At 40.9% G+C, this 25,441-nt stretch overlaps 1 protein-coding gene across 2 annotated transcripts in view; it reads left to right on the forward strand.

Moving 5' to 3' along the window:
• Window positions 1-25,441, forward strand: part of ACYP2 (acylphosphatase 2) — a 34,006-nt gene that overhangs the window by 4,046 nt on the left and 4,519 nt on the right. The window contains exon 4 of one of the 2 annotated variants that reach the window (XM_038131866.1): window positions 15,065-25,332. The exons of the other annotated variant lie outside the window; for it this stretch is intronic. Within the exon in view, the coding sequence (XP_037987794.1) occupies window positions 15,065-15,125 (61 nt within the window). The 3' untranslated portion in view covers window positions 15,126-25,332. Of the gene's footprint in view, window positions 1-15,064; window positions 25,333-25,441 lie in introns of those variants that run through there. 2 annotated transcript variants of the gene reach the window in all.

Raw genomic sequence — 25,441 nt, forward strand, 5'->3', positions numbered from 1 at the left:
TAAATCACCAGGAAACAATTCCATTACCAACTGCCTATGCGTGTTCTGGTTTGTGCTTTAGCTTTTCAGGATTTAAGGACTCTGTGATAACACTTGTTAAAAATTTGTAGCTCCTGCGTGGTCAAGGAAAGCAAACACTCTGCAGAGGAAGAAGTGCATGAATCAATAGTCAGATATTTCAAGAAAGCTTCCAGGTGATGTTTGTTACCCTCTGGGAATCTTTCCAGAGCAGTTTGTGGAGTTGTTTAGACCAGTATTTTCACACTTGCCCCAGCTTCTCAATTAAACATGAAGCACAGAACAGCTTAAAAAATCACATGGTGATGGTAATAAAATTTGTCAGTTGTTTTGCTGGCTCTGGGTTTTTCATGTTAATGTACTTCAGCGGGAAGTAGTAAAGGTGTTTTGGTCTGTCCTAAACAATATTTGTCTTTATAATGCTAAATAGAATCAAGAACATGGACTAAAAGGAGGAGGGATGCCATTGGAAAGTACAGGTGTCCTACAGGTAAATAGGCAAAGCAATGTAAGAGGATGAAAGTGAGGAAGAAAAAATTGGGAGGATGATAAAGAGAGGGAAAGTGTAGAAAATGTGAGAAAAACCCCATGGGGCTCTCCAATGTTGCCAGAAGCATGGAGTGACTAACAAAGTCTGCCTTTGTTCTGGAGCAGGAATGCAGCAGACCTCTAATCCAATGGTTTTCCAGCAGCTCCCCATTTTCTGCCCCTTTTTATTCTATTTTTGTATCAGTAATTATTTTGGGAGGCACAGCCGCCATGTAGCCAGTGCATGCTGAAGAAGCATTGGCTTTATATAATTTGGTTTTGTGCAGGTTGCAAGGTAAGATAAAACTTGAGGGGAACAAGAGAACAAGCAGGCATAAAATACTGAGTTACTTTGGGAGGTGCCTGCAAAATAGTTTGCTCTGGAGCAAACAGCTGAGCAGGGGCCTCCTGCCTCTGCAGAAACCAGTGTGAAATTTTAAATAAGTGTGAACAGCTGGGGCCTGGGAAGTGCTGCTTGTGCAGGAAGTTGTATCCCTGATTGGACCATTCATTTAGTGTTGAACACGGGTATGAATTTCTTTGGAAGTGCTGGGAGGCAGATTCCTCGATATTCTGTGCTGCTAAAATCTTGAGCCCACTGAAAACTGGCAAAATGTACCAACCTCCCCCGATTGCAGTGGCAATGTCACTGAGCTGTGGGAAGCCCAAGGGATAGATGAGCACTTTTAGATGTTTTCCTTTCAATTTTGCATTCAGTTTGGTTTTAATGAAAGCCTTCGAGGTTCTCAGGGATTAGGTGACTTTTATGTAAAGTATTTTAAAGCAAATTTTTAAATTGGGAGAACTTGGAGAATGCTTTAAGAGGGTGTTTTTAAGAAGTCTTGAGGACCTTTTACCTGTCAGCTTGTTTTGGTATCCCTTGGTTTTTAACTCTAGATGGAGCTGTTAGTTCTGAAGATCCTCAGCCATTCGTGCTCTGTTTGCAGGGAATCTATTTTTAGACTGTTATGGTAGAATCCATCTTTTTCCTCACTGTGTTTTATAGTCCTGTTCCCTTTGCTGCTTCTGCTCCACACAGATCACACCCCTTATCCTTAGATAATAAAACTCTCTGAAAATGAGCTTTGATCTGTCAAGTCCCAAGAGAAGCAGAGCTGCCCCATTTCTGTAACATAATAAGGTTTTATGGTAAAGTGGAGGCCTCTTTTGCCAGCCAAGGTATGAACTGCTGATAAAAAATGAGGTAGAGGAGCGTAGTCCTTTGTTTTATTTATTTTTTTTCCAGGAATACTAACACCACAGGGTTTATTATTTTATCTTTTGCTGTTTCTTCCACTTTTCCCATTAAATGAGGTTGGGCTCTGTGTAGTCATGGTGGTTGTTGCCATAGCAACCCACACTGACAGGCTGAAGTTGCTTTCCCGGGAGAATTTTTTAAACTTCAATGGCAAATTGCTTAGTTATCCGTTAAAAAGGGAAGAGAAGAGTCTCAGTAGAGTGCCAAATTCAGAATTTACTCCAAAAATCCAAGGTTTCAAATCAGGGCGCCATGTGAAAATGTGAAATCTTAGGGTATTTTTTTTAAGCACAAGCACAGAACAGCACAGTGAGAGTTCTTCCTGTCTCTAGAGAAAGGCAGAGCTCTAAATATAGATGGCTTGTCTTGGAAATGGGTTTTAATTAGGAAACTAATGCTAATTTCATTTGAATGTTGTAATTTTTATTACCAATATCAGTTAAGAAGAATTAATGTTAAGACTTAACTGACACAAGACTTAAATTACTGTAGTGTATAAATGCATAGAAAAATCTAGATTTTACCATCTAGAAGAGGAGAATGAAACTCTGTATTGTTATTATCATGTTTGTCATTGTTTCCGTAATCAGGTGTAGCCACGGTTCTGCTCTGTACCAAGTGACATTGAATCAATACCTTTTCCCCCAATATAATTTTTAATTGGCTGTAGAGAATATCCCTCAATTGAATTAAATGCTACTAAAAATACCTGTGGGGAAAAAAAATTGAGATCTTAATACCCAAATGATGCTTAGTTATAAAATGAACAGATTTTAGTCAGTGTTTTGAGGTTTTTCTCCCTTTTAAAAGGCTACTTTCAAAAGTATTTTGGTCAAACTAGAAGTGTTGTTTAGGAGAAGAATCCTCAACGCTGATTTGCACTTTGACTTGTTGGTGAGGCAGAGATGTGCCCTGCAGGATGGCTGAAATATTCCTGGGATGAAGCTGACAGTGACAGATTTTGGAGAAAGGGCAGAAGGAAATGAAAATCACATTTTAAAATATTTTTAACTTTTTTAAAATGCAAACCAGTGAGAGGTGTTAGATTTGTTCTCATTTATGATGGCAATGAAGAACAGTTTTTACATTAATCACTGCTGAATGTGATTTACAGTGTTTCAGTGAATCAATAGCAAATGACAGGAAAATATGCTGGGAATGTTATAATTCAGTGTAGCTCCAAATATAATAAGATTAGGTTTTTAATATTTGATTATATTTTTTGTTTAAAGGTAAGGCTAATGTATACTGGAAAACCAAATTAGGCCGTAACTTTTGTGGGTAATAAAATGGTGAATGTGATTCTTTCTCTTTTCATATTGAATGTTTGAGGTATTAATTTCTGCTCTATAGTAATTTATTGTTTAAAATTGACAGTCTAAATTGTGAATTATTGTAGTTATTGGTCCTGGAAATGAAATTTACTGGACTGATACTGATGATGGCCTGGGAGAAACAGCAGTAAACCTTGTTCTTTGGGGTTTTTTAGTCATATAAATTTAGATGAATGAACTAATTAATTTGTTGTAGCAGCTGTACTCAGTTTCAAAGCCAAGGAATGGTTCAGGTAAGTAAAAACATGGAGCTTTTGGTTGTTGAGAATAAAAGTGAGTGAGCTGTTTAGCTGAAGGAAAGCTGCATGTGCTTCCAGCACAAACCCAGAGGCCCAGTGGCTCACCTTGTGCAGTGTCCTGAGGGAATTCCCCTGTCCTCTGTCCCTCTGGGGCCCAGGAGAAGGCTGTTTTCCCTGTGTGCCCCCAGGAGCTGAGGGAAGAGGTGTCCCTTTGCCCTGAAGGTCACCCAGCCCACCAGTGACAGCCAGAAATAGCAGTGGCCTCCTGGCACGGCTCCTCTGCTTTCCACTGCACTGGATGTGCTTGTTCCCTGCAATGCCTTAAACCACAAAAGCTTTTAGCCATGCTTGGGTCTTTCTGGATATAGAATAGTGCCAAAAAAAAAAAGTTTTTTCACACCCCTGTTTCTTCTGCTGAAGTATAAAAATAGCTGCCGTGCATGACCTTGTAGATTCTCTTTTACAGTAGCTCTGTGGAATTGGAATTCTTTATCAAGTATCTGCTTCCAGTTGTTCTTATCACTGAAGTGTTTTTGTTTATAGAACATTTACCAGATATTTCTGCATGTAAACAGGTCTGGATTTCTAGGATTTTGGCTCTGGAATAAGCAGTGGTAGTGTTTGCATTGTCTTGGAAGCTCAGAATGGGATGTTGGGCAAGATAGTTTTCTTTTCTCCTGTCCCTGGTGGATGCTGCATTAATTCTCCCAAGTCCTTTAGCAGTGTTAGGAACCAAGGCTGAGTTTCCTATGGAATTCCAGTCTTTTATTGGCTTTGCTGATGGGTATCTCTGGGAACACTCAATTCCAACATCCTGGCTGCGCAGTTAGAAGCAGGAAGGATTTCAAGGCTGTATTGGATTGTACTGTAAACACAGGCAAGTTGAACTGTTTGAACACTCAATTTAGGCATTTTACTGCATAATTAGGAATCATGTGCCTTTCTTCCCCACTAGGAAGTCAGGCTTCTTTCTGCTCAAAATTAATCTTAACTAAACCATAGTAACTGTTCTGTGAAGGATTGGTTGAGCTTTGTGGGAGACTGATTTCAAAATAGAATTTACAATGTAATGCATGATTTCTACTGGGAGCTTTTTGTTCATTTGAGCATTTATGCACTCTTTAATGCTGATAATTTTTATTATTTAGCCACATGTAATTGCTTTATTTCCAGAGTGAAGGTGTTCTGTTATTGCTGATGCAGTAGGATGTAGTGCAGTTCAGTGCCATTCATTTGTCTTTTTGTGCTGAATAAAGTGTTTAATGTGTCTTTAGTGCTCCACCACAACACTTAGAGAGACATTAATGAGTAAAAGTCAGCTTAAACTAGGATTTTTAATGGCTTTTGTTATTTTGTTTAGCAGGGTAGCTAACTGTGCACGTAGTCAAAAATAGATCTCTGGCAACAAACTGGTAATTATCAATAAAAACATGTACTTAGTGTCGGTTTCCTGGAAACCTATTCTGGATGTGATTCTTCAAACAAGTTCTGAAAATACAGACCCACCTATGTGACTCTTAAAGATCAACTTCAGAACTGCAATTTTTTTGCTTTCCTTTTGGTGTGCTGATATTTGAAAATTACTGTGCGGGGAGCAAACTGGTTATGACCATTTTTCTGTCTGAAGGGTGTTTTTCTGGGTCTGGAGGTTTGTGTTTGTATTCCACAGGAGAAAGCAACATTAAACTAACGTTAGACTTGGATAATGTGAGGATGACAAGACCTCTGTGGGGGTGCTGCTGCTGTCCCCAAAAGGGTGCCACAAGTGGGCAGACACTCGGGTGAAGCTGCTCCTGGTGGGAAATCAGGAGAACATGTTCTCCAGGTGTAGTAAATCTTGTGTGTAGTACAGCAGGAGCTCTCCCGCAGGAATGCCAAGGTGTATCCCAAATGGAAAATGTTTGGCAGACAACCAGGAGCCCTGTGCTGAGGTGGTGGACTCAGTTCTGAATTTGCTGGTGTAATTATGCACAAATCATGAGTCTTGCTGCTGCTGATCTTATCAATGTTGTGGTGGTGAAAAACATCTTCTCTGAGATTTCAGCATTTCCTTAGCCAAGGGAATGTAGGACTGGAAGCAAATTCTCTATTCCTTATGCAATGCTAGCCAGAAAGGAAGAGGGAGCTACTTCCAGTTTTTATGGGGAAAGAGCTCTGAAGCCTGTTGTTTTGTTTTATTCCTTAATTACTGTCATTCTGCTTTGGTTCATGGGCAAGCTGTGTTCAGTTTATTTACCATGTTTTATTAAAAATGAGTATGTTTCACACTGTTGTACTTGGGATACACCATTTGCCAACAGCAGAAAAATCAAAATTACTTCTGATGCTGCTCTTCCCTCAGCCACTATTGGACCATTGCAGCAGTAGAAAAAAAAAAGTCTCTCTGGGTGACTTAATTATATAACTCAATTTTACCTTGTTCTTTTTTCCCAGTTCTTCCCTCCCTGTACTCCCTGGTCTGACTCTCCACAGAAATACAATGTTTATTTGTTTAAGATAGTGCCCTGAGATGTTTCCCTTGAACTGTGCTGGATGTCACCAGCTGTCCTGCAGAGTTAATATTAGTTTTGGTGTCTTTGTCTTTATGTGGGCCCTCTGAAGGGGGATCCTGAAGTCTCTCTAGAGAGAATCACTTGGAGAAGTCCCTGGGTTTGGTCAGTCAGCCTTTTGCTCTCCAGCTGATTTACTGTAGTCACTCTGTGACTGGATGAGAAGCTTTCTTTTCAAAGCTGGTTTTCTTGGAGATGTTTTTTCCCTAGCTGGGGTGAAGCAGCTGGCTGGGCTCATCTGTTATGAATGCTCTGCTTGTGTACCTTCAGTGCTTTCCACTGGTGTTCACATTTGTGCTCTGCTCTTGTGATGCTCTGGGCTCTTCCTGCTGCTAAAGAAACAAAGGAAATCAGTCTGCCAAGTGTTCAGAACTTCATGGCGGGGTGGGGAGAAGACAGAGTTTTTAACTTAGGAAAAAAAATCAGGCATTAAATTTAATTAATGCCCAATTTAAAACTGGGCAGCTGATACTCAGTTTGAGCAGTTTCTTTGAACTCCTCATGGACATCCTGGTGGGAGACGATCCTAGGCAAGGAGTTTTCCTTCCCTTTTTTATCTCTAGAGCTGTAGAATTTTAATATGTGCTAAAAACCAAATGCATTTGGAACAAAATCCCAATCCATTGCTGTTTGCAGATCTCCCAGCAATTGTTTAATGATGTTTCATTCATCATACTTCTGGATCTGAGCTGGTTTTGTGTACCATAGAGGAGCTTACCTGAAACCATCACACTCCATAAATACTGATCCTGAGCCTCTGTCCCTGCTCAGTGTGTAATTAAAAGCCCTTCCTTGAAATTTGATTTTAATGTCAGTGCTAGGAACTTTTCAGGCAGCACAATTCTACCCCCCTGGGTAGGGTTAAAATAATCTTTAATTTTAGATGGCTGGTGATTTGCAGGGTAAATTTCAAGAGTTTAGGAAGATGTTTGGTTGGGCATTCTAGGAGGGGTGGAGAAAACCAGCTGCTTGCTGCCAGTCTCAGCTGCTCTCATCTCCCTGACCTGCCCTGCTTTTCCAGGAGCCCTGGAAAAGCCCCTTTTTGTCCCGTGGGTGCAGGAGCTGGAGCCTGGAAACTGAGGTCTTTCTTGGCAGTCAGAGGGCTGCAGAGCTCTTTTGTTGGAGTGAAGACTCCCAGCAACCTGCAGATTCGGTTCCTTTTGGAGGTGAATCTGTTCAACCTACAGCAAGTCAGTTTTCCAGGGAATAACACCTGTAACCTGTCTCTGGTTGGGAGTACATGCAGAGATAGAATTTTGCTGCTGCTGCAGATTTCTGTTGCCTGTGCTGCTCCCCGCTTTGCTGGAAAAGCGCTTGAGCAGTGTCACTCCACCTCAGGGATGGGAAAACACCTTTGCTGTTCATCACAAACATCACTCCTTGTGTCTACCTGTGTTTTAAAAAGCCTTGGCTGGGATGTGATCAAGATCTAATGGATTTCTGTGTTTTCCAGATTTCTCTTGTCCGGCTCACACAATACTTGAGTGGTTTTGTGTCAAGTTAAGCTGCCAGGACCTGCTGTTACCCAGCCTGGGGTGGTTGATGCTCTTACTGCAGTCTGTGATGTCCTAAATGCCAAATCATCAGCAATGCAGTGCAACTTCAAAAACCAGAGTTAATATTTGTTTTTTGGAATTGCAGTGGAGCTGAAGTTGAGAGCCATGTAGGGACTACCTAAATTTGGAAGGAAGGCTTAGACAAAATTTGGTAAACACTTGGTTTTAAAATTCCTGGTGCAAATGTGAATTAAAATTGAAGATCATTTTGGTGAGTAGTTACACATGGATTATTCCCATGCTGTATGTGGGGGAACTAGGGCACAGAGCAGCATCAGTACAGTCTCTCATGGCAAATTTGTGATGGAGCTGAGAGGCAGTGTGGGAGTGTTGATATCCAGTCCTATGCTAATCCTTGGAACAGAGTTTCTTCCTGTAAATTGTTGGGGCTCTGTGCATTGGTTAACTAATGTCAGTGAAGCACTGCCCAGAATTTCAGGGTGTATTATGTGCTTATTTAATTTCCAGTAACTGTTTTTGGACTGCTGCAAGCCCTACAGCTGTGTTATTGTATCAGCTGATTCTCTGGCCCAGATGGAGCTGTTGCTTTCTGCCAGGTCCAGAAGAAATCCGTCTTTCTAATCTGAAAATGTTCAAGAGTACAATGAAAAAAAACCTGATAGGCTGGAGTCAGTTAGGACCTCATTCTGCTTTATCAACATGAAATTCCTACTACCAAGAAACAAATAGTAGCCAGAGAATGCAAATGTGCTATAGGTTTCAATTTGTAAATTAGTACTGAGGAGAGCTGCTTGGCTCAATTGCGCAGAAATTCTGGTGCTGGCTCTGGATTCAAGTTGTTCCCTGTTCCCTTCACCACTCTGCTCTTTGCTCTTCTGGTCCTGTAGTTTAAAACAAAACTGTTCAACTTTCCTTGTCAGTAGCTATAAAATACAAACATGCCCTTTGTTGTTTTCACCCACCAGAAGTGAAGCAATTGTTACATGCCAGCTGGCTTTTTTTTTTTGTTGTTGTTAAATGCTAGCATTAATAATAATTAATTGGCTAATTACATAGAAATTTTTGTTCTGGCTCATGTCCATATGGATAGTATGGGCAGAAAATGCAGTGTGGAGTGGAACATACAAGCAATTAATCGTTTCAGTGAGTACTTGTAAACAAGGTCAGCTCAGCAGGCCTCCAGGAAATCTCTTCTGAAATGCGATGCTGTCTTCATTATCCTTTTAGAGGGTGTTGGTGTAGGACCAGAACAGCAGCAGGGTTTCTCTGCCATGCACTCTGACTACACACAATTTTGGAGGGCTGATAGACCCAGAGATGGACATTAAAAAACCCCAGACCTGCAGAATTTTATTAGAATTGTGTATTATTTCCATTTGAAAGCTGCTGTTTTGCCTGAGTTTAGTCACAGTTATGCAGGCTAACAAAAATCTTGTCATCTTGGTGTCTGGTTTAATATTTTAGCTAATATCAAGTGGGATGTTTCTGGTTTGGAATAATAGGAGTGTGTGGAAGGCTGACAACCTTGGAATTTGAGTCGCACTTTCTGAGAAATGCTAAATATTTTGCTTGGTGTTGTTAAATAGAATTAAAAATCATCTTGAGTTTTGTAGTTGTCAGACATGCAAGCCATGCCTGCTGGAGACCTGGGAATTGCCAAGCCTGGGCACATGGGGCTCAGGCATGAAGCAGTGTGGTGGTGGCAGAGGTGCCTGGGACTTAAAATGTCCCCTGGCCGTGTGGGAGAGGATGCTGGAGCTCTGGGATGGCACTGGGACCTGTGCTGAAAATCCTTCCTGCTGGAGATCTGCCCAAAGCCTTTGCCTTGAGGAAACCACTGTGTTATTAGCTCTCCTCTTCCTAATTATCCTCCCAAATGGCGATAAAAAATGAACTTAATGGCTTTAGCTGGAGTCCTGCGTGGAAATTTGTCTTCTCCCAAGGGGATCAAGTCACTGGGAATGTGCCTTCTACAGAAAGACCTAAAAGAGGTCTGTGTTACCATGGGGTTTGAAAATAGAACTTCCTGAAATTCTCTAAGTGTTTTTCCAGCTGATGTGGCTTTCCAGAAGGATGACCTTCACCTTGAGATGGATGGCTGAGTGCAGAGTCCAGGTGCCTTCAGTGGGATTGTGCCTGGGCATATCTCCCTGGCTTATTATGGGAAACACTTCCCTCACTCCTTTGGCCTGTTTAAATCACAGTGTGTGCTTTGAGGCATGGGAGACTGGACAGAAATAGAATATTCTTTGTTCTGGGCCAGGTGATCTGTGCTGCCTCTCCCAGTGTTTCCAGTGAATAGCAGGAATGGATGTGCCAGAGCACTGTGCAGCCAAGTGTTTATTTGCAGGGTGGTTTTCCTGGCAGGCACCTGTTTATTGTGGCTGTTGTTAGAGAGGACCCCAGAGGACAAAGTGGCAAAGGACAGAGTTTGTAGTCAATGATGTGTTGATGTCGATGAAGTTATACCTGGTATGCAGCAAGTGTTAATTTTGAACAGCTGTCTTTAGGTAGGAATCAGTTCTCTGATCCACACTCTCAAAATACAGAACGGGCATGTTGTGCTGGTCACAAGATTGGGCCAATCCTCCAGTGGAAGCTGGTGTAGAGAGGGACACAGGTGCCACGGGCTGCCTGAGGGTGGAACACACAGTCCATTTGCAGGGAGTGTTGATGCCGCTTGTTTGGAGCTCTGTGGTTAGTAACCCTGTTCTCAGGCTGCCTCCCTGCTCTTTGTGGATCAGCAGGGAATGTGTGAGTGGCTTTTGGAATTCATCTCAAGGTCACATCTAGATACAGGAGAACAAAAGGGAAGGACTGTGATACATTTCCCCCTAGTCTAGGCAAGAGCAGAGTATCCTCTGTATAGCCTTTATACAGCACTCCTGGGATTTGCTGAAGAGGAAGGAATTAGGTAAAGTACTCTAAATGCTGGATAAAAGAAAATATTAGTTCTGGTTCTGTAACCAGCTCAAAAAGCAGAGAATAAGATGGGCAGGACAACCAGGTACTTCTATTTTTGTTGGTGGTTCTGTCCCTCTGCAACAAAGGGAAGAGCAGCTGTTTCAACACCAGCACACACTGAAATCCAGGAGCACTTTTGTGTCCTGGCTCCATTCCAGCTTGACAGGAAGCAAGATCCTCTGGTGGCAATTTAAGTTGAAGTTTTGGTTATTTTATACCACTGTAATGTGGCACAGTGACTGGATGACAAAGAAATTCTGTCTTGATGACATTTAAGCTGCCTAGTGACGAATAAAAAATAAAGCCTCAGGAAGGGGATTTTCAAATCGTATGGGTCTTGATGAAAAGATTGTTTTAAGAAAGGTTATAAATTAAATTCCTCTGGGAGAAAGGTTTATAACTTAAGAAATTATGCCAAGAGGGCTGTTGCTCTACCAAATAACTTCTGGTGTGTTTTAGTTGCTGAATAAAAAAGTCTAGAAAGGGAGGTTAGTTTTAGCTAATTATGGGGAATGTGGTTTTAAATTCTGTTCTAATAAATAATATTTAATTCACTAATGACTCAGTGATAGCATCTTGATTGACTGCATTGCTAATTAAACATTTGTGACAGTACTTGATGCTTTTTACTCAAGGCCCAAGGCCTCAGTACAAAACTACTCTATAGGAATTGAAATTCTGTTTTAAATAAAGGTTTGTAGCCTTCCATATTGCATCGTTGAGATAATGCCAAAACCCAAAGGCAGGCAAACATCTGAATTTTGGTTTGATGATCTCAGATTTCAGCTGGTCTCATGATTTTTTGGCAGTTGATTAATAAATCTGAACATGAGGGATTATTACTGATCCTTAGTGAAAAGGAGATAATAAGAGTATTATGAATAATTTCCAGGTATTTCTTACTCTGTTCAAGTTCATTGCACACTTTGCTGCTTTGGTGTCTAGTTCTCCTACTTAAAAACATGCTAAAAATAAAACAATTATATTCAAGTAAGGCCATGATATATTTAAGTCTTACCTTTTTTTTATCAGACCCAGTGTGATACTGATGACAAATGAGAAAAAGCAGATCCTGAATCAGTGATGGATCATTTCCTGCAGTCTGTCTTTGGACTGTGGAGATTTTGTATCTTAGCAGGTAGGGATGTAAAATGTAATTCAGACACTCAAGGAAAACAGAACAAGGGTTTTGTTCCAAAACCATGTAACTTGCCCATGTTTTCAGTGTGTTTCTGCAGTAGTTACTTGGGGGTAGTCACAGAGCTGTATTGTTTGTTTCTCCAGTTAATTTCATGTTGCTTGGTTTCAAGCCCAAAACAAAAAACAGACAACATTTGGGGTTGTTGGGGTTTTTTTTGTTTTTTTTTTTTTTTTTTTTTTTTCCCCCTTGGGTTCTGCCTGTTTGCAGTTTCTGAAAATCCTTAGCTTGAGGAGCAAAACTGGGCGCATTTGAGATTGGCAGGGTTTTTGGGACTGAGCAAATTCTCCTTAGCTTTCCCTTCAGAACTCTGTAGGGTTTAAGTGGTGCCAAGGAACCATTTTCTGGCTGACCTGATGTGTACAGTGTCATTACTGTCAGGAAAGTTTGGTTCAGAGTGGAGCTCACTCCTGTGCCCTTGCAAAAATGGCCCTGGGAGCAGCTCTGGTTTCATTTTTCCAGCTGTATTTGCCATTTCCAGAGCTTATCCTCGAGTCATGGCTCACCTCTGACTCATTGTGCAGAGGTTCCCTGGAGTCCTGAGTTTTCCCGAGTCAAAACAACCCTTGGGTCCTATCTACAACAGCACAAACTGTCAGTTGTGTAATGATTAATACATTGGGTCAATGGCAAGCAGAGGAATTGTATTTACTTAAAAAAAAAAAAATCACCTTCATCATCACTCAGGGCAATAGGGTATCGGGACACAATGAGTCATTGGGTTTGAGACAGAGAGATGTCCTAATGTTATTATGGAAAATGAGTTATGAATGAATCAGGAATTGTTTGGATGCTTCTCAGCTTTTAAGATACTATTTTTTAGATATTGCTTTTGTGAAATTATTACAGACAGGAACCTGAAAAGAGGACTGAAACAGCCAGGAAAATGTGGTGAGGCCCAAAATCTCTGCCAATGCCACCAGTACTGGACAGAGTAAAGAGGTGATGAACTCTTGAGATGTCTTTGAAATGTTTTCATTCCTTTCAAAGGAATGAAAACATCTTTGCCTGAAATTTAATATGTGAAATTCTAGCATCATGTTGCTGATACAAGGGATCAATCTTCAGTGGAATGGCTTTGAAAACCCTCTTATTTATCTTTTCTACAACATAGAAGCATTCTTTCTCTATTCGTTGTGTTAAAGAACACAGTTGATTAGAGACTATTTACACCAGTCCTCATCGGTCTCTGGGCCTGCAACACAGAAATGGGAGTATCCAAGATATCTTTCAGTCATAAATTCTGAAATTAAACCATGCAAGCATTCTGCCTTTGTCTCTAGCTCTTCACTTCACCTTATCCAGAGGTGGAAAAAGCTTCTTCTTGACCAGCTGGCCTGTGTTCCTCTTCCTTGTTTTCCCTGACACACTTCATTTCTGATTTTTTCTCATTTGCTGTTCTGATTCACTGGTAACATCTCATTTCTCCTCTACTGGAAGCTGCATTTTCTCAGTCATTGGTGCAATGTTTTTGGCTCTGTGTAGCTATTTTTATTTTTTTTAAAGTGCTTGTATTTGGAGGATTTGATTATTTTGTAATTAAAAAAAAAGATTTTAAATTAATCCTTGTTGGTGTGGCTTTGTAGTTCAGTGTTTTTACACTAGATGTCAATCTACTAGCATATGTGGAAGTTACTATTTTGTGCCTTCTAGATATTTCTCTCAGCAACTCCCCTACTAAAATGCTGCTTTGAATCTGCTTTGCAGGAGAATCAATGCCAGGAGAAAAGAGATGAGTTGAAATATTGATTTTCTTTTGGTGGCTAATGCTGAACAGGACTTTTGCAAATAAGACAGCAGTTTTGGGGTTGTCAAGTGTAATTAAAATCACTTATTTCAGTAAAGCTGGTTGACAGCTTTAATGGAAAATGAAATTTCAGCCAATGTAGAGAAACTTGATCCAGGTCTTATTTCTTAATCTTTCCCCCTCTTTTCAAAGACCATTCAGGGTTTGATTGAAATGAGATCTGAGTTTAAAAAAGCATTTCCCACCTTGCCATTGCAGAGCCAGTGTTCCAATGAATTGTTTAGGAATAAATGGAATTAATTCCTGCTAGGAATGCAGAATTCAGTGACTGACATGGAAGTTTCTTGTCACAGAGCAGTTAACAACTGTTAACTGCTTTTTAATATAGAACTCCTCATTAAATTAACTTTTCCATTGTGTTACAGCTTCAGTTCTGTGATATCTTCTGCTTCTTCTGAGAGGCCCCAGAGTATAAAAGCTTTTTTTTTTTTTCCTAGTCAAGCAGTGTTTAAAACTTGTTTTAATTTGTATTTGTGGAAGATGAACCGAGACGATGTCTTATGTTATGCTATAATCCTATACTTCATTATTTTTTAATTTTTGGAGTGCATATCAGTGCCTTATTAATACAATTTTCCAAGATTTTCTTTAATAGATTAAAAATTCCAAACATCACTGAAGAACCAAGCTGGCTGGAACTTTGAGTCCTTTGGAGAGCTATATTATTTAGAAATCAGTTTTAAAAGGGAAAGAGTATGTTCAACATGGCAGTAAAACAGAGAAGCCAGGCAGAGCATCATGTCTTGTTAAAAGAAAGTTATATAAGAATTTTAAATATGCAGAGACTTGGATATTTTGTGCTTCTTCATCATGAAGTTGATTTCTGATGAAGAGTGAGACAGGCCTGAATTTCTCTAGCTTCATCAACTTTAACTTTTTAATTACTGGGAGGTGTTTTGATTCTAAAATGTTAAAAGGCTTTTTGGTGCCCAGTCCCACTTGGTAATTTAGGATTTTTGAAGGGTTTATTGAGGTCCTGGGCTTTTGACTGGAAGTTCCTGAAAAGTGGATGGGAGAAAGTGACCTTTAGAGTTATGCATCATTTATTTTGTGCTATTTCATAGGGGTGAATATCAGCTCAAGAGACATACATTTGTGTGAAACAGCTGCAAAAAATGGTGAATGTACATAAAGTAATAATTAATGAAGAATAATTTGCTTTACAAAAATCCTTTTGATGAGCTGGGATGATTTGTATTCTCTAGCCAGCAACAGTTTCTTTGTCTGAAAGAATTTTGCCATAAGGGAAGTGTTTTGCATTCCTTAGCAAACACAATCTCCCAGGATTCACTGAAGTGCCCCAAAGAACTGTAAGTAAGAAGTAATTGCTTGGTACCTGGAATTTTCTTTGAAACTGGATTTATTTTAAAAACATATCAGGAAAGGGTGCAGTTTGAATGTTGCATAGTAACATCATGGAACAGATTTAGGTCCTCTCTATCACATTTTACATAAAAATCCCCAGCTTTGAGCTCTGTTGCTTTGGAGCAGCCTACAAAGTGATTTTTATAGAAGCACAGGAGTGGAAATTGTACCCAGTTCTTTGGTTTTCTTCCATGTGTGAGGATGGGGATCAAAAGGAAAGCTTGGTCCTTGTCACCTGTCATTGGTGTCCCCTCACACTGGAACTGTTCTGTCTCTCCTTCCTACAGACTCCTCAGCAGCCAAGGAACCTCCTCAGGAGGTTTGTGGCGGTCCCCTCATTCTCCATAGACTTGTCCTGCCAACCTGCTGGATATCAGCTTTGCAAAGAAAGACTGAGGATCCTAGTGGACACCAAGGTGTCCCTGACCAGCAGTGCTGTGGGGGCCAGGAAGGCTGAAGGGACCTCGAATGCATTGGAAGAACATTCCCAAAAGGTCAGGGAGGGAATCCTGCCCCTCTGCCGAGCCCTGGGAGGCACATCTGGAGCGCTGTGTCCAGTTCTGGGATCAACAGGACAGGAGGCACAGGGAGCTCCTGGAGCAGGACCAGCAATGGCTGCAGAGATGAGGAAGGGCCTGGAGCATCTCTGTGCCCAGGAGAGGCTGAGGGAGCTGGGGCTGCTCCAGAGGGGCCCTCAGCCCTGAGTGTCCCTGTCTGCAGGGACCAGGCTCTGCTCCAGGGGGCCTAGCCATGGCACAAGATGAACAGGCAGGAATTGATTCCACCTGGACAGGAGGAAGAACTTCTTGGAACACTTTGTCCAAAGAGGTTGTAGAGTTTCCCTCTCTGGAGATGTTCCAGAACCAGCTGGATACCATCCTGTGTTGTGTGTTCTGGGATGGCTGGACTGAGGGACTGTGGTCCCTTTTCACCTGACCCATCCTGGGATTCTGATTCTGCCAGTGTTGATGCACATTGTGGCTGTTTGGAGCATAAAACCAGCACATGTGGAGCTCAGGTGTTGTGGAGAGCTGCTGCTCTACTTTGATCTGTGCAGATTTAGGCACACTGGTCTTGCTCATACTCACTCTTTGCCACATTTAACTCTGCTCTAAACCAGTTTTGTAGGTCTCATCTGTCCTTTTTGCCGAGTTCCTAAGTCAACATTGTGCCACCAAGCAGCAGAGTGCTGGGAACATAGAGCTGTCACTTAAGGTGTGCAACGGACTGTAGATATGGTGAGGTAGCCTTGATTTGTAAGGGTGGTGAAGAGAGACAAAAAGGTTTATCCACATAGAACTGAATGGGAGAGCTACTCCTTACTCTGAATTAAGTGCTCCCTGCACCCTCTTTAGTGTTTCTGCTTAGGTCTGGTGTTCAGCCGGGTTTCCATCAGAGTTGTGTGGCTGCTCTGTTTAAATGTGGCAGCTTTGAGGTGCTTATGGTTCATGTTAAAGCTGTAGCCACGCAACCATTTTTGTCCCATGTGCTCGTGGTAAATGTAATTGTGTTAAAATTATACATGCAGATAAAGGCCTGAGTTGTACATGCATAGTTTTCTGTTCTGGCAATTGGTTCTCCTTAGGGTTCTCCCTGTTTGTTTTCTAATTAGTCTTGTAAGGGTTGTAAACATGTTTAGGTGGAATAAAGAAGTTTTGTTTTCTGTCCTGTTGCTTCAGGGTTCGGTCAGTTGCTGTTTTCTGGTCACCCCAGCCGTGCATCAGTTGGATACCTGGGAACAATGTGTGTCATTTCCCAATGAAATCAGTGGTTTGTGTTTTGTGAAAGGTGAGGAATTGTCATCCTGTTACCAGTTCTTGGGAGCCATCCAGCATTTTGGATCTGTGGGTGCTCTGGGGTTTGGAGAGAATCTGCTCCAGCAATTCAGAGCGCTCTATCTCTAAATACAGGGAGAGGAGTCAAAGTTTGCTTTTACCAGCACCTACAACTTGATTAGCTGGGCAGGTTTTTCTGCCTGTTTCTGTCCTTTTGCTGCTGCTGCAGGAGCAAGGCAAGGCAGGAGATATTAATATTTAATGAAATTTTCTGAAACTCAACCGTAATCGTGTTGCTTTTTAGCTGGAGGTATCGCTCCTTGAAGTTCCTGCTGGATCTCTTTGTCTGAGAAGCTCAGCCCAGATTTCTCAAGCTGGTAGACTTAATCTTTGAGTTAGTTACATTACCAGTTGTTTGGGTATATTTGTAGGGGTTCGGACTCTTGGCTTAAAAATATTTATAAGTAAACAACCAGAGTAGAGAATTATTCTAGTGGTTAGGTTTCCTAGATGGTCACTGAGCTGCTTCTTAACATCTTCACCTTGAAGATGAAGGACCCTTAAGAAATGGACCCATCAATACTTAGGAATTTTGGGACTTTGTCTTCCAGTATTAGGAAAGGTAAGTCATGAAAAATGTCCAACAGTTAAAACTGGGGTGAAAATAATGATTTAAAGCTAAAATGTAGAGCTAAATTTAAAGCTAAAATTTTGAAGTAGAGTTTACATGAGAGGGTTAAAAATTAAAGAAATGTCATACTGGATCAATATATGGATAAATGAGCAAAATTGCATAAAGAGAAGGTTGTTTCTATTGTGGAGTCAGAGGAGAATGAAGGAGCCAGAAGGATTTACATCACAATAGTAGATCTGTCAATAATTGAATCATGAACTTGTTTCCATTGTTTCACTAAACAAATAGATATGTAGGCAAGCCTGTGTTGTCCTCTACTAAGTTTAAAGCCAAAATGGATGTTTTAATTAAATAAAAAAATCCTTTTTGCTGCTTTAAGTTGTTCTCTGATAGAGATACGTTACTTTTACTTTACTTGCAGGCACTTTCCTAATAACCCTTGTGCTGTTTGTCCTGTAGCAAAGGAGCTGGAGAGCCAAGTTCCATGTGGGAATTCTGAACTTGTAAATGCAAGGTTCTGGCTTTATTTGGTCCCCACAGTCCATGTGCAGAATTTCATACAAGGGCAGGAAGGTGGTGGATGTAATTTGAATTATTTATTTAATAATTTGTCAAATTCTGTGGCCAAATGCCCTTGATTGCAAAGGAAACTGATGCAACAGCTCTGGATTAGGTTGGTTATGGCATTGTGTGTTTAATGCTTGGAACCAGCATTACAGGTGTTCACTGGCTAATGGATTCCTAGAAGTCCTTGTTGACTGGGTTCTGGCATCTGTTGACTTCTCAGTGCCAGGATTTCCAGTCTCTTGGAAGAGTTTGGTTTGCCTAAATAATTGAGTATGTCTGTCCAAGAGGAAATGTTCTCTGGTGATTAGTATCCAAGAGTTTGAGGGATGACATGTTTTAAAACTGAATGTCTTTGGAAATGGAAACCTATATGTGGTTGAGAATATATTCTTTGTGGAGTTGTCACAGTCAAGATTGGCTTTTTATATTTTTTTTTACTCTAGGTATAAATGCATATTTGCCCTCAGTAGGATCTGTTAATACAGTAGCAGCAGTTGTGCTGCTTCAGATGTCTTTGCATGTGTGTTTGCTGATGAAAATTCCAGCAGAATAAGCAACCACTCATTTCTCCAAACACAGGAGAAGGATTCAGCATGATGTAAGAAATGGGACTGACTCTGCGCTCCTGTCTTAGTGCTGTGCTGAATGAAGTGAGTGATTCCTGCTTGTTGATATTATAAAGGATGAAATTAGGTTTCTGTGCCTTTGGAAAGACTTCCAGTGATTCCTCCTTTTACTGGTACCCAGTCTGAGAGCCTGGAATGTGACTCAAGAGGTGATGTGCTCTTGAACTCCTTCCTGATCTGAGTTTGGTGGTAAAATCTGTCATATCATCATAAATATTCATAAAACTCAGTCCTTATCTCAGAGAGGGAATTCCTGGAGGCTTTTAGTGCCTTTATCTGGAGGCAGATCTGTGGTCAAGCCACTCTCTTCATCCCACACATGCTCTGTCCTGAATTTCAGTGCAGCTGCTGTGAAGTTCATCTTTAACTGATATGATTTATATAGTGTTTGGACTGTTTTTTCTGGACAGTCAGGCAGCTTGTTTTTATAAAAAGCATGATGACATGAACTGTTCTGACATGAATTTTGTGAAATTATTTTTTCACAGCAGCTCCCCCAGTCATACACTGCTAATGTTTGGAAGTTTGCATAATTCCTCCTATAAATTATTACTTTTGTTGTTTTGCTTCAAAGGTCTTGGTGTTGCCAAAAACTGAAAACATATTTTATTCTCTGTGCACTTAGAAATGCTCAAATAAACCATGAGCAAAAATCAAAGAGCCTGGGCTTGCCTTTTGAAAGGTTTTATTCTAGGAATGCCTCTGTGTCTTCTGTGCAAGGGCTTCAGCTCCCTCCCTTTGGAAATCTGTCAGTGAAAGCACCAAGGAGCTTCAAGTTGACAGTGAAATGAGTTGAGGGCTTTTCTGAGATACTTGCACATAAATTCCAGTAAAATGAGCCACTGGTTAGATTTGTGGCTTTCAAGGATTTTGTTGTAGTTCTCAATTCACATCCCAACCCATGTAGCTCCTGCAGCAGCTGGACTCCATGGGAAAGCCATAGGAACAACTTCGAAAAGAGGGAAGGGAAAAGAAGAAAATGGCATAAATTACAGAAAACAAATGAGATGTTTGATACTTCTGGACAGACCCTGAAGCTTGAAGGAAAAAAGGAAAAAAAACAGGAAGATGGAGTTTAGGAAGATATTTATGCTTTGCCAATAATTCTCTTGTTACCAAGCATCTCACAAAATATCAAAACCTGTGTATTAAGGAATTATGAAGCATAAACAGCAAAATTAAAAATTTCTACTTGTTAATATAAGACCTATTTGGGAATACTTACACAGTATGAAATAATCTTCCAAAGATAGTTTCTTTTGATTTTGATATTTCTTTCTTCTGTAAGTTGTAGCTCTTTGTTTAGGTTTTGTAAAAGCAGACACCAAGTCTATCTCCCTGTCCCTAGTAAATGTTGACTTCAGTAGATACAAGATGCTGTTGACTTCGGTGGAAATAAGATACTGCCTTAAGTAGAATACTGCTTTTATTCTGATTTTTTTGCAGTCTGGAGCTCTCACTACCAAAATCTTGTACTGTTTACAGGCAGATTTGGAATGAGCAGGAGAATGTCCAAACCCATGGGACATTTAGGTGGAAAGATGAAGCCTCAATTATAATAAAATCAATCTGGTTTGTTTTCAGTACATGGTAACTTCAAGTAGGAAGTTCCAGAGCTACCTTGGGAAAGTGAGATTTTGGTATTTCCAGTATGGCTTAATTTTGTATGAAAAAATATTCAAAGAAATCTATTTCTTGATTCATTCATTTTATCACTGTTGCAGATAAACAGAATGTTTTTAGGTAAGTACTCTGAAAATCAGTATTGTAATAAAGGCATGATGTAGTACAACACTGAACAGCAAGAACACATATCAGATCTCATTTCAGTATGTATTAAAAGCCCCGTTTAACAATTTTTTTACACAAAGAAACATTGAACTGGGATACTTCTTCATGCTCTGATGGCTTCCTTAAATAGCTGGGAGCTTTAAGTGTGTTTATTTTTCTTCAATGAGTATATCTATAGTGACAGATCATGGACCCCAGGATCGGCTTTGCCCTTGGCATGCTGTGGTGAAAAAGTATTTTCTATCTATTTTTTTAATATTAATAGAAAGTATAAAGCCCAACAATTAGAGATGTTGCAATGTAGACTTTGAGGAAATCAAGTAGCCTTGGCTGAATTATATTTGGTTTTTGTTTGATATCTCAGCATCCCTCCTGTTGGAGTGGTTTGGGATCAGGGCTTGAATGGCTTCATTGGGATGATGTGTTTAATACCTGCCTGCAGAGAGTGAAAGGATAACTTCATGGAACTTGGAACGCCAGAGAGAAATGAAATTGAGATTAGATCTGCCAGAAATGGTATTTTGAATACAGGTGAAGTCATAAGAAAAACATGATAAAGGAGTAATGTGTTGAAGAATGAAAGTTATTTTCTTACTGTAAGTGGAACACAATTCCTTGGGCTGTGGTTCTGGAAAGGGCTGTTTGCTTCCATGGGGTCCCTGAGGGACAGCCTGGCCCATCCCATCCTGGAGCCCCTCCTGCCTCAGGCTGTTGTGTCTGGAGCTTTACCTCAAGGCAGAGCAGACAGAGGGTCTTGGGGATATATGATGGAAACAATAAATAATACATATCCTAGTCCTTCCTCTGCTTTCCAGGGAATATTGTGTGTGCATCCTGTGGATAACAGGTGCAGTGTTCCCTGCCTTGTAAACACACCCTGCTGGATGCACTCTGTGCTCTGGTGTGCTGGAAATCACAAGGAGCACTTGTCAAATCAAGAACAGAATCCCTGCAACATCCTTACGTTAATTTTTTGCTTTCTGCTTGTTGGAGCTATATCTGTAATACCAAAAAAAAATTAGGCATTACGAAAGTAAGTCTTGATAAAGCTCAAATTTTCTCAGCTTATAAATTTTAAGCAGACTATTAGCTAGTGGAATCCACTTGGTGTTTTCCTGAACACTTGTGCTCTCTAATGTTATGTATTTAAAACATTTTCTTGTTGCTCTTATGTTCTGAAATGTCTACAATGTTATATCACAGTTGCTTTAAAAAAAGCAGTTGGAGATGGGAGGTTAAAAGGTGGGGGTGTAACTGCTTCCTTGGAAAGTGTGCAATTTAAATTAACAAATTAAATCACATAGTGTAAAATCGGGGAAAAAATAGAGCTGAGCTGGCTGAATGCTTTGGAAAAAAATCTCAAAACTCTTTTGCAAACTAAGGATAAAAAGAGACCTGAAGTTCTTAGTTGTAGGCCAACCTTGTTAGCTTGTGAAATATTCCAACAGAGGCATTCTAGGAAAAGATAAATTTATGTGCAGTCACTGCAACACTGAGCATGTTAAATATTGGCCCTCAGACTTGCTCAGAGCTCTACAGGAGGATGATTTAAAAGTGTTGATGCTTTCCTTTAAGGCCTTTATAATTGGAAATGGCAACTTCTCAGTGAGACTTCTAACTCTTTTATTTTTTCAGTCCTTCAAGTATGCAAAGAGATTTGTAAAGTAAGGGGGACTTTTGAGGAAAGTAGAATCCCGCTGCTTGAAGGAATTCGCTCCAGTTTAGCCTGGCATTATTTTTAGTTGTTGCATAATAGTAAATTATTCTTCAGTGTGTCTCCCGTGAGGAGATGCAGCAAGTGTGGAACTGTGGGTGTTGTTCCTCGTGGCTTTTGTGTCCGGCTGAGCTGTGGGACTGCACAACAGCCAAGTGTTGTCTTTCAGATTCCTGACTCTGTTCGTCAGCTGGACTCATGGCTCTTGGATTTCTGCCAGGCTGTGTAAGGACATGGGTTTGAAGTCAAGCTGAGCTGGTCAAGTGTGGTGATTCATTATGGCTCTGAAATGGCCAGTGTAAGGGTTTAATTAACATTTTGATGGGTAAAGTTGGTCAGAGGCTCAAGTCCTTTAGTCCTTGTTCAATCTTATGTGGGTGATGGGTGCTGAGCATTAGAAAGAGCTGTTCTTTTGTTGATGCCCTAACAACAACAGTTCCTCCTCATTTAAGCTTCCTGTGGCCTTGGCTTTAATAGATGTGGAATGGCAGAGAACCCTGAGTGCTGCTCTGTGCAGTGGGTGGGGTTAGCCAAAATTCGCAGTGAGCCTGGGGAGCCAAGGTCCCTGTAGGGGCAGACAGATTCCAGGGAGAAAACACAATGGGCCTTTTGGCTGCTGCTGGCTTCCCGGGATGTTTGCTGCTCTGGGAGACAGGACACAAGCTTAACTGGAAATTCCCTTTGTCTCCTGCTTTTCTGTAGGTCAGTGTGGACATAAAAGCTTTGTTTGAGTTACTGGAATGGCTGAATTTGGGTTTACTTTTCACTCACTTCTTTACTTTGGAACAAATGACTGCAGTGTTGCTGAGATTTTTCTGATAAGATCTCTGAAAGAAGCCAAAAGTGACTTGCCTAACATGGCCTAAACAAAGAGGTATGCTGATAAGTTTTAATAAAAATATACTTATGATCTCACGATGAAATGATTAAATCCTCCTTGAAGGTTACCAAGATGATTAACAGGAAAATGCACAACAGATCTTGGCATTGTCTATGACAAAACCAAAACAACTCCAGGCTTGGTTTCTATCATTGTGGGATAATTCCTTCTCTTTAAAGTAATAGGTGAGGACATTTAGCATAGATCAGATACCAGTGTCAGAGTGGATTTGAGGTACATAGAGCCAAATTCTCCCCTGATGCAAACTGGCCGTGATCACTTCTACATTAAAAAAGCCTTGCCAATACCATACAGAATGTGATGATTAACACATAAGTCACTTTTCTCAAGTTTATAAATAGAAATTCACCGCCAAAATGTGTATTTGAGGCTTACTCAGGGCCGTGTCCCACAAGATCTGTAAAATCTCAGATCCTGCTGATCTGCCCTTGCTGTTGACATCCTTTCCAATGTATCTCGAGGAAAAGCTCATTGTGCATTCCCAAGGGAAATGCTGCCCCTGAGTGCAGCAAGGAAGGAAGAAATATAAACAAATTAACAACATTCATCTGACAGCTGTGTTTAAAAACAGAGTCAAACACCAGTTTTGATTAACTGCCTTTCTCTCCTTCCTCAAACACTTCCAGACCTTGTGTTAAATCCCCGATGGGCCGAGGCATTCCTGCTGTTGGGATGCATGGAGCAGCCAGGCTCCCACACACCTCCAGGCTGCTGCTCTATTCTGGGCCACCATGCCCACGTCTCAGCAGGTCCCTTCATTTCCAGCCACCCACTGCTTGGTCTGTATCCTTCAATCCTGCTGCTTCTGCTTCCTTTAATCCTCTGGAGTAACCCCTCACTTGGCTTGGATGTGGTGGGCTCTGGTGGGGCCATCCCAATAATGGGGTTAAAATTCCTCTTCCTTGCACTTTGCCTGGTTCTCAAATCCCAGTATTCCCAACACACTTCTTTGCCAGGGTTTTTATTTTTCCTGCTACTTTTTCACAGCAAGAAACCCTATAAATTTTCTTTACAGTTACCTATTTTCCTGTCGGGAGGAGCTGAGGTGTATGACAATAGCAATGGCTCTGCAGTAAGCTGGGGAGGGCAAGGTGGGAGGTGTCTTTATGCAGAGGAATTTTGGGTTTATAAAAACAAAGGTTTTTAAGTAAATGTTCCTGGCCCTAAAGATTACAGAGCAAAGCTTGAAAACTGTGGCTGAAGTTCTTTCCAAAAGCTCAGAATCCAGACAGCCATCATAGAGAATTCCACATTTCTTCTGCAGACATTGAAATATCAGGATTTATGAAAATTGGACAGTGCTGTTGCAGAAGGCAAAAATATTTTTGGAGGGATTTTATAAATATTTTCAAGCCTGGTCTATATGCTGTCACAGATGTAAATACAATATTCAAAAAGTAACATTCTCTGCAGTATTTATCCTAAACAAAGGGAAATAAAGTGTAAACAAGCCAGTGCCATTATTTTCTCTTCCTCTAAATAAAAGCACAGGTTTCTCCTGTTCCACTTAAGTGACACTGTGCTTGTGGTGAAGAGAGAGGAATGTATTCTTAACCTGTGCCTAGTTCCTCATTAATGCTGGAGGGCATTTCCAGGTCCTTCCCTAGCACCACACACTGTAAATTTCTCCAGTATCAGGATAAAAGTTTGTCTTTTTGCGAACAAAAAATGAACTATTGCAGGAGTAGTTTTCCTATTGTAAAGAAATACTTCAGAGAATAATGCCAAGCAAGCTGTTTATTTTAGAAAGATCTGTTTTGTGGCAGAGATTGGAGTTAAAAAATAAATATTGTTCAGGCAATCAGAAAGCTACTCTGTTATTGTAGTATTTCAAGCACAGTGGGTCTTAGGGCTGTGCCAATGTTATTAATTATTATTATTAATGATGGCACTTTAATGCTGTGCTTTAGTTGACAAGATGGTGTTTGGTCAAAGGTTGGAATCTGTCTGGGAGGTCTTTTCCAGCCTTGGGTTCTGTGATTATCCTGTGTTGCAGAGATGTAACTCCTTAAATAACTTTTCCAGGGAGCTCTCCAGATACCTGGCCAGGCTCCATTCTGCCAAGTTAACAGGTAGGAGTGTTTTCCTGCTTGGAATACTGTGCACAGCTAGGCTGTTTCCACAAGGATATGAAGTGGGATGGTGAAAACCCAGCTCTCTGGATGTTGTTTTCCTAGAACATGTGGAGTGGGAAGGACTCTGTTGCCTGGGTGTCAAGGCAGTGTCTCTTAGCAAGGTTTGTTTTAGTTAATGAAAGGAGAGAAGGGAAAGAGTGACAAATCAAATTGTTTAAAGTTCCTAGGAGTATCCCCCATGAACATGGGGATTGGGAAGCTGTGTGGTTTGGTTGGGAAGCTGTTTCAGGAGCACTGGCTTCTCCCCTGGTCAGGGAGGTTTTGTAACTCAGAAATCCATGGTTATTCATGGCTAACTCCGTGGGATCAGAGCATGGCCAAGAGTGATTTCATGGACAGGCAGTGCTTGGGCTGGGGAGGGACTGTTTACAGGGGAATGGCATGACAGGACTAGGAGGAATGGCTTCAGATTGACAGAGGGCAGGGTTGGGTGGGATACTGGGGTGGAATTTTTCCCTGTGAGGGTGGAGAAGCCCTGGCACAAGTTGCCCAGAGAAGCTGTGGCAGCCTCATCCCTGGCA

The sequence above is a fragment of the Motacilla alba genome, chromosome 3 (assembly GCF_015832195.1).
Source record: "Motacilla alba alba isolate MOTALB_02 chromosome 3, Motacilla_alba_V1.0_pri, whole genome shotgun sequence".
Lineage (NCBI taxonomy): Eukaryota > Metazoa > Chordata > Aves > Passeriformes > Motacillidae > Motacilla > Motacilla alba.